The sequence below is a fragment of the Bombus vancouverensis genome, chromosome 18 (genome assembly GCF_051014615.1).
Source record: "Bombus vancouverensis nearcticus chromosome 18, iyBomVanc1_principal, whole genome shotgun sequence".
NCBI lineage: Eukaryota > Metazoa > Arthropoda > Insecta > Hymenoptera > Apidae > Bombus > Bombus vancouverensis.
In genome coordinates, this window is record NC_134928.1 from 1,972,923 (window position 1) to 1,990,322 (window position 17,400).

The 17,400-nt window shown below is 45.1% G+C and overlaps 1 protein-coding gene across 1 annotated transcript in view; it reads right to left on the bottom strand.

The window, feature by feature from the left end:
- The window catches only part of cdi (serine/threonine kinase), a 31,197-nt gene extending 14,032 nt beyond the window's left edge, over positions 1–17,165 (bottom strand). Inside the window, exons 1-2 of the mRNA XM_033342790.2 lie at positions 16,408–17,165; positions 13,060–15,176 (exon numbers count right to left, since the gene is read on the bottom strand). Coding sequence (XP_033198681.2) covers positions 13,060–14,703 — 1,644 coding nt within the window. The 5' untranslated portion in view covers positions 14,704–15,176; positions 16,408–17,165. The remainder of the gene's footprint in view (positions 1–13,059; positions 15,177–16,407) is intronic.
- Positions 17,166–17,400: the final 235 nt, after the last annotated feature.

A 17,400-nucleotide genomic window follows, 5' to 3' on the forward strand; every position in this document is an offset into this window, starting at 1 on the left:
GCTGGCCCGGTTCGTTTAAATAATTCTCGCTGCATACGTGGACTCGTCCTTGCGTGTTCTCCACGCATTCGACTTCCATTGTTAGCGGATGTACAGAGAAAGCACGCGGTGATTATTGTACCGCGAGTGATTAACGACTGCCGACGACAACCACACGCGCAAACATTGTAAACGCTCGACTTTTTTTCCACGACTCGAGGCCGCTATTCTTCGTTCATCCGGCGCTTTTTCGCATCGATCCGGACAGAAGCGGGACAGTCGATCGATCGGCTTCTTATTCGCCCCTTTCTGTTCCCAACTTTTGCTACTTTTTCTCAACATCGGTTATCAACGAGTATCGTTGTCGCCAATCACTGCCTCGAGCTTAATTTCTCACCATAGAGGAACCGTAATTCGGTGCGCGCGATATTGCATTGCCCATTGAATTCTGCTAAATTTATTTGCTTCTTTATTCGATTTATTTACGGGACAAACGCTTTAACATAGGTAGGAAACCCCGTCTGTATAACGTCGTCGAAGAGCAAATAGTTCATACGATTGTAAATGTAATATAAATCCATTTATTCTCCGCATCGTCAGTTATCCACTTTTCGTTCGTATAATGCTAATTCGCGTTCAGCTAAATGGATTCAACAAGTAGAAGTTCGTTTAATCGACGCTAACCGCAATTTCGTTCAAATAAATGGAGTTCGCACGAAGGAAGTTGTACCGTAAAACTAGGAGACACGTCGTCGTAAATGGATAGATTAAGAAGAAATTATAAATCGCAATATACGTCGTGATCAGTATGTGAAAAGTAATTTGCGTTTGACAGTTGGATTCATGCGGTTGAAAATATCCGTATGTTATGCGATGTTGTATGCAAAGGATGGACTATAGCGTAGGAAATGCACGGCATTTTACGACATACTCTCTTGGAGTTCGGTGAACCTCGGATCGAGAAAAAGGGACTGCGAAGATTAAAAGTGACGGCTAGAGCGCGTCGAAGATTTCGAGGATTCAAAGGCTTCCGGGAAAAGGCAGCCCTGAAAGGCCTCTATCACCGCAGAACTTCCATTAACGTTGCACGGCTTTGTCGGAGACTGGATTACCGAGCAAGTACCGATCCCCGTGCGAACCTCCGCGAGAGATCGTCATCTGGCAAGTTAATTCGAGCATGAAACGGCCGACGAATTTACAGCGTTGATTTTTCACTCGATTTAATAAGTCCAACGACGTATTGCCGCTAAATTGCCGCCGTAGATCCAACGAGATAACGGCAGGATCGCGAATTTACCGAGCAATTATGGCCGTCACGGCAATTAAAGGGCAAACACGATGTTTAATAGTTTTATTGAACGGGCCGGTTTGTAAAACGGCAGACCGACAAAGGTCAACAGCGTCTATTTGTAGCCGCACTGCGGTGACCACGGATGAGAAATGAACGATGAGCTATTTTTGTGGTATCTTAATCGCGCGAATTATCGGGTTAATTAACGATAAGTGGAACGCGCGAATGTTCTGCAATCACGGCTATTCCACGCGAGACATCTTCAACGACGCCTTCTTGCATCGAAGATAAAAATACAATCGGGATCGTTGCTCATCCATCATTTTCCCCGATCCGTAGCTCTTTCAATCCCCCGAACGGGCAACGATTTGTCAACTTTCGCGCTCGACGTGCGTCGAATGGCACGACGAAGGAAATCACAGATACGCGGACGTACGTCGACGAAGGGGAAAACCTCGACATAATTAAAATCCACGCACCAATTAAAACGAGTGGAGGGAGAGTGATTCGAAAAGTTCAAAGTTCACGCAGCGTGCCGTGACACGAAGTTTCCAACTTCGAAAGTCAACCGCAAGTAGGGTTGCGTTTACGCGAGATCGCCCGCTTAACGAAAAGTTCACTGCACCGAGACTGGTATTTTTTCTTTGTCTTATTTTTATATCGTGCAGAGAACACTTTCGATTATTTTCTAAAATCGCTTTCTTCCTTTTCCCGGTCTGTGAATTCGCGAATACGTAACACTAACGCTCGCCAAGAGAGTTTTGAAATTCGGATATGCTGAAATTTTGAAAAAAAGAAAAAAGGGCCAAAAATACTGCCTGGCATTTGATCCTCCCCTTCTTTTTTATCATGCGAATTGTGATGTAATGCGATGCAGTTGGTGGCGGCGTATTTAAGTAGCAGCGATGAATGGGTGCGTTATACTATGTAAAGAACTTGTGGAGTGTTTTGGCCTTTTAGCGAACGATAAGTTCTTAAGTAGGTGAGCCATGAATTATTTTCAGCGATGTGATTCACTCGTGTACGTGAGTATCTGAGAATGGAAGTAGCACGATAAAATCAAAAAGTAGAAAAAAAGTTTCATACAAATCTACGAAATGTGCGATCGGTATTGATCGTTACGTAGACACATGAAAATGCCAAAATCAACAAGTGTGTAGAAGCTTGAATACCTAAAACGTCCGTATATAAACTACAAATTACTAGTAATAAAAACAGGGATTCCAAATTGTTTTGTAGCATTTTCGCTAGAAAAATAGAAGATCGTTGAAACGAATGTAGAAACGGATTCGCAGTTGCTCGCGCCATGGTTGAACCGAATTGACGATGCGAACGGGAAAGTTCGAAAATTTCAAAGAAAATTGTCGACGCGAATGGTTCTAACTCACTTCGTGGAAAGCTACGATTCTATTAAGAGCGATTTACCAATTAAGAACGTACGGCTCGAAGGCCATGCCTTGAAAGGCTTTACAAGTTCACGATTTTTTCCCGGCGATGCAGCGCACCCGTCCAAAGTTTCAGCGAAAAATCGTCGTTTGGAATTGGAAGAATCTGCGCGCGATAGTCAGCCGATCTCGCAGCAGGCACGCTGTACGATCGTCGATCGATCGAACAAGACAAATCGAAGGAGACGATGCAGCACATTTCAAGATACGAGCATCGATGAGGATTTCTCTGACGACCGATCGCGAGACACCGCGGCGATAAATTTCTTTCTCGCCTCGCGCTACGCACTTTCTCTGACAGAGTTTCTATATTAATATTTTTTCCGATCACTTTTTAACAAAAAGTTTCTCTTCGTGAATGTCGATCGGCTTTCCCTATAAGAGCTTAATCTCCTTTTATGGTTTTAGCTTGTCAATAAATTGCACGTCGTAGATTTGCTTCGAGATCGATTAAATATGGGGAAGTCTGTCCTTTCGAATCGTTCGCATACCGTAATCTAATAATCCTTTAGAGAATGAACGCATGTTCGAGATACTTATTAGGCGAGGAAATAAAAAATTGGAGTATGATTTGTTAACAAGAATATTTATGACATCGATATCGCATTAGGATCTACCATATTTCCAAGTATATTACGATCAACACGGTGGAACACGATTCTTTTGTCCAATCTCGTAACGAAGTTTAGAGAAGGACAAAGAATACAAAAGTAGATCCGTATAATTACCGGGCAATTAGCACTGCTAATTGCCACGCGAGGAAAGTTTAGCGTAAAATTAACATCGTTAAAGGTTAAAGAAACCGGCAACTGGAGTCTGGCGAACGGTACGCACTCTCGTTCTCGCTCGATTTCATCGGTATTCTTATTGGAACCGCTTCGATTCGCTGTTAAATTACAAAACTAATTCGAGATCACCGTGTTCTCCCGATTTCACGAATCGGTTACCATTGTGCAAAGTCGAAACGCTTCGTTGTTTTCCTTTATTTAGGTGGACGGTTACGGATTGCTTCAAAGTTGGCGCGAAAGATCGACGGTGAAATATACGACCGGTTTTCCAAGACAACTTCGCCACTTTTACGGTGGAACCAGTCGTACTTCTTGCCGGATTTGCATGTCGTCGGAACGACTCACGAGTCTAATAAACGTGAATTTCCCAGCGGTAACGCGACATTTTCCTCGCTCTCGAATCTCGTCGATCACAGCCGGATTAAATCGAGAGTCACGGAACATTTTGGGCCGAACAACGACATTTTACTTCGCAGCCAAGCGGAAACGGGCCTATTTCGCGGCGGAACCAATAAATTTCAGTACGCTGACTATCCAGGCCAGATCGAACCTTTTTCTATTAAATTCCAGTCTCGCTTTTACACTCGTAAGTAAAAGTTACCCAAAGAAAATTAAGCGCTCGGTCAGTCGGATAAAAGGCGAAATTATTACGATTATTGGTTGTTTACGGGATCATAATGCATGAATTATTTAGCAATTATCTCTAAATACGGGGATGAAAGTTTCGCGAGAATCGAATTGATAGGCGAGAGATTCCGAGATACCGACGCTCGACGAAGATTTCTCCCAAGATCGAGCAATACGAGTCAACGACAGATTTCTCGACTTTCCTCCCCGTTCGATCAATTTAAATATAATCGTAGGCGAGCTCGTAACAGTCGTTAACATACCTGCATAAAAATCCTACTCGTTTTCGATGCGTTCGCACGATTTTAGTTTCGTTTCATTAATACCCGCGTTCAACGAAACAACGCGCTGTAACGATCATTGCGAAACTATTGAATAATCCTCGGTCAAATATCGCCGCTTGGCTCCACGTTTCCAGCGTTACGACCGGTTTCTGGGTCAACGGGATTACCATCCGTTACCATTCGATTACTTATTCGGTGGTTCGAAGGAACTTTGCGAGGGTAGCGAAACGCCTCGATCATCCTCGGCGGCTAACGCGTACGAAACTTGCGCGGTTATCGAGGATCGAGTACGGAACTGGCGAGAACGCGAAGAAACTCCGTCACTTTCGAAATATCGTGCTCACGATTAAGGCAGCCGCGGCGGCGTGAACTTCCGGCGATTTTCGTAGGAGGCCGCGGAAAGAGAGAGGATTTTGAATCGCGAATCGGGAATGAGCCACGATAGGACGTTGGCCGGCCACCTGGTCGTATCTCGCTGGCTAATGAATCGGTCGTAGAACGAAAATGAGCGAGGAACGAGAACCCGTAACAGAGGCTCATTAGAGAGTGTTCGTACTCCATGGCCAACGCGGCGTGACCGGCTTTCTCGTCTGCTTCGAGCATTCTTATTTCGTCGGAGGAAGGAAATGCCGCGGTGAACGCGGGCTTCGAACGCTCGCAAGCAAGGTCGGTCGTTTCTATCTGCTACGTGAGGCCACCGCAGTGAAAGAGAGGCTACTTCCGACAGATCGTTCGCCTGTCGCTTCGCCGCGGCCTTACGAAGGTCTCTGGCGCGAGCACGCGACACCTTCGACCTCTCGAACCACTCTCGATCCCCTCTTAGATCCCTGCTCCATCGTCTCTTCGATCGATCCTTTGCAACGCCTGTATCTCTTACCGCTTTACCGTGAAAAGCACACCTGCATGTTATTAGAGTCGGCGACCTGTTGTTCCCTCCTACGATGTCATTATTTTGAGAACGGAAGCGTGCGTTACGCAAGTGGCTTGAAAGGAATAAATATAGGATATATGAAGCGGTGAAATTACTCGATTAGGAGAATTGGAGAAATTAACCGGTGTTTTTTAGGGGAGAAGAGAAGCGGCTAGCTGGATCGCTGAACCGGGACTTTGTCCAATTAAGTTATCCAGGTCGTGGACAAATTCTTTCGCCCTAAGCTTAATATTTATAATGGTCGGCTGCAACTCTGCATCGCGTATACGTTCTACGCTCTATACTCTACAGGATCGACACCGTAACAGCATTGTACATTAAACGAAAGAAAAATTCTTTTCATCCGTCTGGATATTGTACCGCGTCTTTTATCGAAATCATACGTAACGTCGTGTTTCAGAGGAGAAACAGTTCTCAAAGAGGTAAAAGTACGATCACGCGTGATCCCGTTGTCATATCGTGCACACGGTATTTGCTGCAACACCGGAACGAACGACTCGCTTTGCTTTGATCCCGGCGTCGCTATCGAACACTTTGATACACGGACTCGAAGTTTGCTTAATTGGCGCGCCAGTCATGCGACAATTATATCACGGAGCGTATTAATACCGTAAGGCGCGTCGTTAAGATCGATCAGTGTATCGTTGCATGCGTTAATTACAACGAGCGAACCGCATTTTAAATTCCAGGCAAACGATACTTCGCGTGGTCGACGCTTTTCTTTTCCTTTGCTCGCGCAATTGAAACCGATTCGACGTTACCGAGAGTTGATCGACGCTTCGATGCGATAAGGATCGCCGGATAAGATCGATCGGACGCCCGCGTATTTCTTTCGATGAAATTCAATGGATTTCGTAAACTGCGAATCGCATTGTTATTTACAAAGTATTATTTGAAAAGTCGAGGGGTTATCGTTTTGGTTTTCCTCGTTTTTCGACGAAGGCTGCTAAAATAAAACATCGAATCAAGAAAATCGCATTGTTTGAATTCCGGTCTTTTAATATTAATCTATATATTTTGATCGACAATTATACCGACTTTTAGAGGATTTTGCTGTTGCCATATTTAGAAAATAAATAAAATAATTCAACCGTTTGACTAAAAGTAATTTACGAAACCACGATCTTCCTCGTATAAATCGAAAATGCTTGAATCTTTTGGAATTTGGAATTCTTGCACCTGAGATGCTACCTAACTGTATCTAAATAGAAATAGTTATCAAAGACGGAGCAAAGAGAACAGCGTTCGACGAGATGCGTTGCAAATTTACGTCGAAGGTGCTATTACGTTCAATGTACCGACGAGTAGAGTTGTTTGCGGCTCATCAGTCGATGTCAAAGCGCGTGCATAAACTGCAGCTGTAAGAACTTTCTCCGAGGCATCAAGCCCTCGCGTTTCACATATGTATATTTTAGTTAAATTGCGTTTCGAGACAGCGTGGAACGCGTGATTTCCACGGACTTTGTAATTCAGTGCGATAAGCGATGAAACCTTTCTCGATGGAATTCTAAAGTTCTATCTTTTTTCGAATAGCCCGATTAAGAACTTGAACGACAACTCGAACGAAAATAAAAGAGGATAAACAAAGTTTACTGGATAGAAAAATCAGCAAAAGGACAAATAAAGAAGACATGGGAAGTGGAACGTATACGAAAGGACGATCGAACCGAAGGAGATTCGCGGTGAAACGACCTTATTTCGATACCTGCTGGGTTTCCGCGAAGCATGTCCGTAATAACGCAGTCTGTCATCACGCGTGTCATTACCGGTTATTTACTGCATTTCCACCGACTGTCCTGAAACTATATCCGCAAGCATAAACGTAGGAATTACCACGACGATAATAACCGCATTCCATCGAAGCCGATGCGCCTCCAAGGACGTCGTGATTTTTACGGCGATAATAAATTCGATATGGAAAAAACAATCTCCAGCTCCTTAGGTTCCCTTGTTCTAGTTTCCTTTGCTTTATCGAACGTCACGCGTCCGTAACGAAGTTTCGCGTGAAAAAACGTTCACGATACTTCGATTCCATAGTCTTGGCATTTTTCCGTTCTCGATCTAGATCGACGGAAGGAAAGATCGACTTTTAAATACGTGTTCCGAATTATCCAATGGTCTTAGATCAACGAGCTCGATAAAGCTTCTCGGAAACGAGGAAAACGTTCGCGTCGGCTATACTCGGAGAAAATTCCAGCAAGGTTGGCTGTATAATTAGCGGGTTACGTAAAATTCAAATAGGTTTTGCAAGGAGAGCGAATGGCGCTGGCGCGTCCCGGCCAATTTCATTTTATTCGCGTCGACGGAATTAGAAATAAGGAAAGTGTCCGACTCGACCGGCCACGTATAGACGTGTAAATTCGCACAATTGTAAAACGCGTTACGGGAACACGCGAGACCTGGTCTTGTTCGAGATACGCGGACTCGAACTATGAAAGTAAATCGTGAAATTGATGGGGGCAAAAAGTTTCTCTAACCGAAGATCGTCCAGTTCTAGGATCTACGGTTTCAACGCGACACCGACTTTTCTACAAGGAGGATTTTTCATGGTCGAACATCGTACAATTGCCGCTCTGCGCGTATATAAGTACATCAGTTGATAAAAACGACGAAGCGAAATACACCTTATGAAGCAGTGTCATTCATGCAGTCTAGTGGTCGTGATAGTGGAAGCAGATAAAGACGATTTCGTTTCAAGGTTTCCATAAGGCGAACTAACCGTTATTCGAAATAACAAAGCGCGGTCGTTTCGTTTAGAAAATCCGCAATGAAAGACGGAACGCGAATAACGTTTCTCGCATGTTTTATTCATAATCCAACGATTTAGTGGATTACAAACAAGTTTACTTCGATATTAACACGGCTGTTGTAGCTCAAATTCGCTTCGAAATTTCCGGTGTTCGTAACAGGTTTTAATTGCACGCGAGATTCTGCTAACTCATTAACGCAAACGATAACAAGGCCGATATATCTTAAACGAAAAACCGCCAACTATAAAACGGATTTTGCAATCGCCCATCGTTTGTCGACCGTTTTCGAAGAATCTTACGACACGTTTGTTAGCCTCGTTTATCTTCGGATGGGCGACAATCTGACGACGATCGAGCTCGAAGCTCGTTATATAAAAATTGTCGCGAGAATTCCTCGGCATTCTTGAGCACTTTCGAGTGTTCTTAAGTCCACATGTTGAATTACTAAGCGTATTTCACTTCCATGATCGAGGTTATCTTCCCAATCATACAGAGATGGTCAGCGATTTCGAAGCAGTGTAGTTTAGTTCAAAATTTCAGATTCATCAGCCAAGAAGAGCGGCGAGACAAGGATCGAAGTTGAACGGGACGCAAAAATAGATCTGGAGCATCTTTTCGTTACTCTCTCTCTCTCTCTCCCTCTCTCTGTTTCAGCTCCTCCGCTTTCGCGGCTGTTTTCCTTTTTCTTTGGCCATGGTAGCCTCAGTTTCGTCGTTCAATTTCTGAGAGTCACCACGGAATCACGATCGAGAAAGCTGGCAGAGAAATCTCCGATTAAACATTTGTCGAACGCGACTGCGTTCCACCTGTCCTTTTAATTATAACTTGTTCGTGTTGACTTTTTCTAGAGAATAAACAGAAAAAGAAAGAGGAGTAGGAAGACCAAGAATACGCGTGCACGTGGAATGTGAGGGACGAGCTGAGATCAAATTTTCCAGGCAAATATATCATGCCGTATCGTCCGCGAGATATAATTATGATTAACGGGCTCGTTCACGAAACGCGAAAGTCGAATTTCGCGTTTTATACTTTGTCGAGCTACCTGAATCGGATGGCATACAAAGTGCGAACGTTTCAGCGCAACGGCGTTCCACATTTGAAAGAAAATATCTTTCAACGAGCATCCATCCGAGAACATTTCGAGTCATTAGTTCTCCAACGCGTTTCAACCAACACAATACACGTTCGTGGACAGTTTGATTATTCTAGACGCTTTTACAATTGCGAAACAATTACTTAACGTTTGACATTACTCCAAATATTATGCTTTCGTAATCACGTTCAGATTCAGCTGTTCAAAAAACGCCCTTTGTTATACAATGTATATTATCACGTATACGACCTTCGCGAGACCCTGAACCACGTTTAAAGTGTACTTTATGCCACCCTAACTGATGTTTCGCACCCTTACCTTCTCAGGTTTCTGTCAATTCGCCTGCCCAGACGTTCGAACGTGCTTACTTACAAATTCTAACGCCTGTCAGCTTTTTATAACGTCGTTATATTTCTTGCGTTGTAGTTCTTTAATACGGTAGCTCTTGCAAGTGAATGAAAATAAGCAAACAGACGAAAAAAAAGACGTTGAAATATTAAAGATACACTGCTGGCTGCGGGGGATATCCGTCGTAGAAACAAAGTGCAATATCGTTACAACGTTATTGGTGAAAAAATGCGACACGATAAAATTTTACGGCAATAGTGTGCAGAGACTGATAAGACCTCCGCGAAACATCAAAGATTTGAATCGAAAAGCATCGTTGCCGGTTTCCTGACGATCTAAATGCTTAATATGCACGAAAACTCCATTGCTTGGCCGATTTTACGACCTTGCTATATCCAGGAAGCTACCGCCGCATAACACGTTCCATCGGTCCGTTGGAACGAAACTGGTTGTCCAGATGCTTAAAAAGCACGCAATAATCGGTCGATTTGATGGCTCATTGAAACCAGTTGTTACATCGTTCTCTGTCGACAACGATTACGGCGATAGGTAAGATTCCTGTCTCGAAATACAAATCGAGTTCCGTCAGAGGAATGCAACGTTGTACACGCGGTTGATCTCTCTAACGATGCGCAGGCCGGACAGTGGTTGAAGAAGAGGCTGATGCGCCTGCTGTGCGTGCATAGTCGGTGGTATAGAGTCGAGTTAAACGACGAATTCTTCGGTGGGGCTGGAGCGGAGGAAGTGGTCTGCCAAAATGTTGGCTCTAGTCGTGAGATCGCGTGCGGTTGCCAAGAACTCGTGACCTCCGAAATCGAATCGCGTTCCTCTGTTCGTGAATCGGGGCTCGCGCGGTCAGGTCCTTCCAATTTTTTTTTCAATTTCTTCGAACGACTTTCGTGACTTTCACCGAGCTGAAACTTTCGCGCAAATTGACTCGCGTCGAATCTCGCGTAACGATTCCGAGCTGCCAAGGACACGACCTCCAGCACGTTAATTCTCGGAGAAAAGTACGACAACGTTGATAAATTTTCAACTACGCGTCGACACACTTTTCGGTAAGCTATCGATGACCAGGTTCGCGGCTACGGGACCACGTGATTCTACAAATTCTGCTAAATAACTTCGTTAATGGAAAGTAGCGTCGATAACGACAAGACGTTGGGGCGCGCTCTTGCACCGTTCGAGCGCGAAAGTTCAGAAGACTTTGACCTACGGTACAAATCGCAAGGACCCTCCAGAACGCCGGAGAACGCGATGGATTTATTTTTAAACAGAATGCTCGCGATACGTGGGCTCGGGGAGAATCGTCGTCGTCACACCACGGGCCGTACTCGATTTCCTGTTGACCTATTTATATCGTACCTAGCCGATGAGAAACGACGCTCTCGTCAAGATTCTCGGCTCGGTTCGATAGCTTCCGATGACACTGACGCGGTCGTCCTCGAGTCGTCCGCGAATGCCCGGCAAATTGCAGGTTTTGCCTCCGACGGAACCGGACCGACTTTCTATCGTCACCAGCGCATTCGGCTACGTGCAAAATTACGCGCGCGCTCGAAGACACTTCCAGGATACGTAGGCTACGTACGTGCGTGTTTGTTAGTCGCGTGGAAAAGAGCACCGAGAGAGAAGCAAAGGCGAAACGACGCTACACGGTGCTAGATACGCGAGGATAAGAAAAGCAGCGGTTAACAGTGCCGTGGAGAAGATAGAGAATAAAGAAGGCGCAATAGAGGAAGTGGTTGCAGACTAGGGGGAAATTGTGACTTATAGCATCCTTGCAGAACATCGTATCTACGTACGTACCAGCAGAAACCTACTTCTGCGCATTATGGTACATTACGCGGTTCAACCTGTGCGATGTGAAATTCACCTATGATTTAGCGCGAATTTTCCACGTTGACCGTTACGTAACGTTGTTGGATACGAAGGAGAATAATTTCTAGAAATATCGGACAAAAACGGGGAAAAAAGTTGCGCGTCATTTCTTAAGTGCCGTTAGGCTGTTTAAACGATGTAACGTTCCGCTGCGCGTAAAAAGTTCCATAACAGGAATAAATAATCTGTCACGAAAGCAACGAGAAGTTATGCCTAGCACCTGGCTCGGTAGAATGAATACGAAAGGCTTGTGTTCGATGCTCCAGGTGCGTAAAAAGTCGACGAGCTGCAGCCAGCCCTAACCAACATAGATACGAGCAGATGATTTTTCATGAATCGCGTCTAACGAAGCTTCGGAAGAGGGAAGAGCGTGATTTACGCAAATGTGGCCATGATTCCACCTTTCGTTATGTCACAACGTTTTGTTCGCGATGTAAGGCGCAAATCCATCCTTGGATCTTTTACCTCGTGGCAAATGTTTTTGGCTGAGTAGTCACTTTGGTCCGATGCGATATTTCATATTGTCAACTACTTACACATTGTGTACATAAAGTAGTACGACGTGTGCCTCGCTCGCAAACAGTTATCGCCTTTTTCCTTCGAATTCAAATTTCATTTCAAATTAAATTTGATCACCCGCTAAATTTAATCAACCGCTTGATCGAAGAATAACGTAGGCGAAAAAATATACCGTGTCACTTACTTAAATTGCCTTTAGCATTGATTATTGGACGTACCATATACGGGAAGCTTTCTATATGGTTAATTGCCATTTTCTCCGAGTGGGTACCGTTATTCCAATGACAATTTATCCTACCGTTTACGATGGCGTTGTTAATTCACCTTCCAATGAATATACGAATACTTTCCATGAAAATTTGTGGAAGAAAATTCGTCGAAAGAAACTCAAGTAGGTAAGCAATCGCTGCCAGCTGCTTGAATTTATTTCATCGTTTCGAGCGAATGCTAATTAATTTGCAAAGGTGCAGTCACTGGACCAAAAATCGTGCAATTGTTTACAAATGAAATCGAGGAATTCTATGCACGAAGATCTTAGAGGGAAAAACGTTTGACTGCTCGTTAAAAAACGAGTAACCGCATGGTTACGGATGGAATTAATTTAGAGAGAACGCCTTGGAATTATTGCACGCATTCGTATCTAATCTTCGCTGATGTTAGTCTACTAACAATTGCCAAGATAACGCCGCTGCTCTGTACTGCGAAGCGAGCGACTAAAGCGCGTGATAATACATAATGTATTTAAAAGGTAAAGAAAAAGAAAATGAAATGTAGGGAAAAAGTGACCAAAACGGCGTTATATCAAAGAGAAAACTTTCCTAATCATTATGCCTAATTATTATTCGTATTCTAATTGTACATTCCTCGGCGAGAAACGAGCCGAGAATATCGTTCCGAGAAAAATATTCGCGATAATGGCTCTATTATGAAACACGTCCGCGCATCGGAAACACGTCCAACGACTCATCGCGATCCTGTTACTTTTCTCCATTCGCTAAAGTACTCGCCGAAACGCAAATCGTAATTTATAGTTTAAACGCGATCCGCGATACTTCTTTATCATCCTTGGATAATCCAAAGTCGATATGGTTATAACGATAAAGCGATACGTGAAACTTGGTCCTACCTTGAACACTTCCGAAAAGAATCCGGCACCGATCTTCTCCATATAAAAGTCATCCAATCGGTTCAACGAGGCAACCGCATGCCTCAACGCCTGGCAGGAAGCACCTGTCCTCCTTTTCGAGCCGGTATCCTGATACGTATCACTAGGACACACATTCAGGTTGCAAATATTGCTTTCCATTTCGGTGGGTCGCCATGGATCACGGCACTTTTCTCGTTCCCTGTAACTTCGGGGCGAAGACTGCAGCTCCGTTGGAAGATCTTGCGGCAAACAGGAAATGCAACTTTGCAACGCGTCGCCGTTGGATTTCATCCAGTCCTTCGACGGTGTGGACGTGGTAAAGTCCCCTCTGCAATTTCGTTGCTCGTAAGCGCCCGACGACGAGGTTGCCGAAACCACCAACTCCATCATATCGTTGTTGGCAGCGTACGATTTCGCGGACGACTTCTGGCAAGATTCATCGGTCGACTGAATCACAGAAATCGCGGTGAAGTCCATCGGTGAGTCACCTAGCTCGCTGTTAGACTCCGAGACGGGTCGACTCTTGCCGTTCGACACCGTATGTCCTGCGTCCGAAGGCTTCGCGGTAGATTGTTTGCTTGCCGCCAATGGTGCAGCCTGCGCGACACTCCTCTGCGTCTCTCTGGAAATAGACTTTCCTGCGGGTAAATGTTGCTCTTTACCAGCGAGAAAATCGCGGTTCGGACCGACGTGCTTTTTCGCCAACTTCGACGAGTCTCTCGAGCCGGAGTCGACATTCAAACTGCTCAGACTAGTGGAACCAAACACCCTCTGCGATTTCGTGGCACTGGTCGACGCGCAACTCGAAGATTTCCCGTAGCTCGTCGCCTTCGCCACCGTGTGACTTCTTCCGTGGCCAGAAATCTCCTTGGCCGAGTATTTGGAGCAGGAGTTCTTCGCGACCGAGCAGCCAGTCGACTCGGTCCTGCTAGGTCTGTTCACCTCGACGAACGAGATCGACGTTTGGGAAAAATTAGACGTAGGAGTTTGCGAACTACCATATAGATCGACACTTCCCGTATTATTCGAGTCCTTCGAGATTCTCCGTACGTTGGATTTATCATCGATGGAAACTGGCTCCACCGTCAACGAACCGCCGGACTCCTTCGTCGACCTTCGAAGCTTTTTATCGTCGAGACACTCGGAGGACGTGCACGTTTCCTTGCATCTCCTTACTTTCGACTTGTCCTCGATCAAGGTAGCTACATCGTGTACCACGCTAACGTTGCAATTCTCCTTAGATCTCCACGATTTCGTCTTGTCGTCCGTGACAGTCGGATACTCGTTCACAGGGCACGATCCTTCCTTCGCTCTCTTCGGTTTCGAGTTGTCATCGGTGATACAAGGTGGATCGAAGACGACGGAGGAGTTACAGTTCTCCTTCGATCTCCAGAGCTTCTGCTTGTCCTCTATTCCCGTAGAGGGTGCCTCGGAGACTACGGGCATACAGTGGTCTTTCGGCCTCCAAGGTTTCGACTTTTCCTCGGTGAGCGTGGCTGGCGTCTCGTCGACCGAGAAACACGGCAAACACGCGGTTCCACTGGGTCTGGCGCACGACTTGACCAACGTTCCATCGTTCGAAGGCGGTCCAGGTGTGTTGGACGGTGGCACCTTGCCGAACATTTTCGCCGTTATTGTGAAAAGATTGAGCAGCTTGAATCGGGACGGAAGGTCGTCGCCTTTGCGCGCTGCATTACACAGATTATCAGTCTTGTCGATGGACGTGACAACGTCTCTTGATTCGCCGTTCAAACGAACGAGGTCGTCGATTCTCGATCGGGAAGACTCTCGAGGCGACAACGAGCTACGTCCTTGAAGCGGTAGCCCGACATGTCAGGATCAGATTGAAACTTCGGTATGCTACGCTCGTCTCTCTCTCTCTCTCTCTCTCTCTTTTGGCAGTGGGATCACGCGTATCGAGGAATCACAGTGGACTAGGACATGATCCTAGCAGGGGACGCAGTGCGGCAACCAGTCAACGTCGATGAACTCGAGAAGCACATGGAATATCCGCAGCGGCGAAACTTGGCACATCTCTCTCCTCTTCGAGCGTCCTCGAAACATGGGGAGGAGATTTTGGCTATTCTGGAAGAAATCTGCATCCCACAAGACTAGTCAATACGCTAATCTCCTTCCGTTTTTGCAATTGAAACAATTTCATTCGATTCTTTATTTCCCGTTACAAATCCAGTTAATAGTGACCGATATCGATGCACTTTTCGATCGCAACAAAACGGTCAGTGAAACGATTATGCACTTACCGATTGTACACGTTCGAACTGTTTCAATTGCAAAAATCTTGATATAATAAATACATATTGAAAGCTGTAAAAATGAAGAGCGGTTTATCAGATTCATCCCTCTGCGATGATTCGCCGCACTGACCTAGCTCAAACTCGGTGGGAACATACGTACACATAGATATAATGTATATATGCCTATATATATACATATGTATATGAATATATACATTCGCTTCCGTATACGACCGATATAGAGGCGATGTTTTCAAGAATATGTCGTGTATGGAAATTACGCTTGCTATTAAAGTAACTTTTCTCGCAATTCTTCAACGATAAACTAGATGTCTTATTGAAGGAATAGACAACGTGCGAAATACTAGAAATATTTGGCGGTACTCGTACAACGTGGCTCGCAGTGGATACGGCCAAGTTCTCGTGCCCGGGAATGCGAACAGATTTGTTAAATAATGCGGATACCTGTGTGCAGGTTGGCTGAGCATACGCGGTGATACATTACATGGTGCACACGGCGATTTGATTTACAAAGCAGCGCTACTTCTTCTTCCACCAGTTGCGGCAGATGACCGTTTTCACACGCGAGAAATGCAATTTATGATAAAAAGTACACGGTGCAATTACCAGAGGCCAGCTATATTTAATTGGTATATAACACGGCGCTGCGGCCTGGTGCGTTTTTACAGGACAAAAAGTGCTTTCCGACGAACGTCCAGTGTCTCGTTCTAGTTCTAGAAACGCGATACTATCGCTAAAATATCGCTCGGTGAAAATTTTTGTTCGATAAAGCGACTCGTAAAACCGATTATTTTCACAGCCAAAAGTACATTTTTTACGTTATCGATATAGCGTTTACATATCGCAATCAAATATACGTATAATTGGATCGCGTAAATGTCCTCGATACTTGATTACGGAATATCGCGATACTTCTTCTCGAGAATACATAGAGTCCGTACTATAATTCAACGACCCTTACGTTAGATCGAAAGAAAAAATACAAAGACAGTAGAAAGCTCGATGCACCGTGTTCCGAATGCATGGAGAGACAGTAATCGGAGCAACATACCTGCGGGAGTGAAAACGATGCGTCCACTGTTTCTTTTGCTTCGAGTCTTACGAAGATGTTAATTTTTTCGAGTCGGAAATTATGGGACAGGTCCTTGAAAAAGACACAACAACGCGAGCGATAACTGAGAAAAGCGCGGTCAGTGTTACTGTCAGTGACGAACACGCTCGGCACACGTTCGATCTCGAAAGTGGCGTGAAATTGCCTGGGCCTGTTGGCAGCGTGGTGTTAGGTTGATTTTAGAAGACCTTGAACTACGTGAGAGAATTCGGGCTCGCGAAGAACAGCGCGTCAAATACTATCGACAAATACAGACGAGACGGGAGGCATGACCGAACGGCATCTGCACGCTGTCACTTTTGTTTACTGTCCGAGGATGAACCATCGCTCAATGGAACCTGGCGACTCCGAAATGACGCGACGCAAGCCCACGATACTCGATTGCATATCGTGCGATCACGATCTTCTTATTACTAGTACGATATTTTCTCAATCTAGAACCGTGAACGGTCAGTGAGCCGAGTAAACAGTGGGACACCAGCGCACATCCGATTTGAATTTTCTCGACGGATCGTCTGTTCTCGAGTCACAACATATACATCACTGTACACACTATGCACCAGCGAACACCGCACCTCTCGTCACGTGGATTGCCGCGCACTGAATTTTCCTAAACAACGATGCTATGCGATATTTCGTTTGCGAGACTACAAAAGAGACCGATTCACCGACAACGCCAGACAGCGGCCATTACAGAAATGAACTGCTCCGCCATACGCCGTCTATCGGCAATAGCCGACGTCCCCGCTTATCCCCACCATCTTCCCTCCTAATGAATTGAATGTAAAGACGGGCACGTCTTTCGAATGTGCGCATTCTAAACGCGGAATTTTTTCTTGCTTCTTAGGAACACTTAAATTCGAACAAAACACGCGAGCTTGTGAATAGAATATTAATCAGGAAAGATTCATCGTAATACAGGCAAAGATCTTA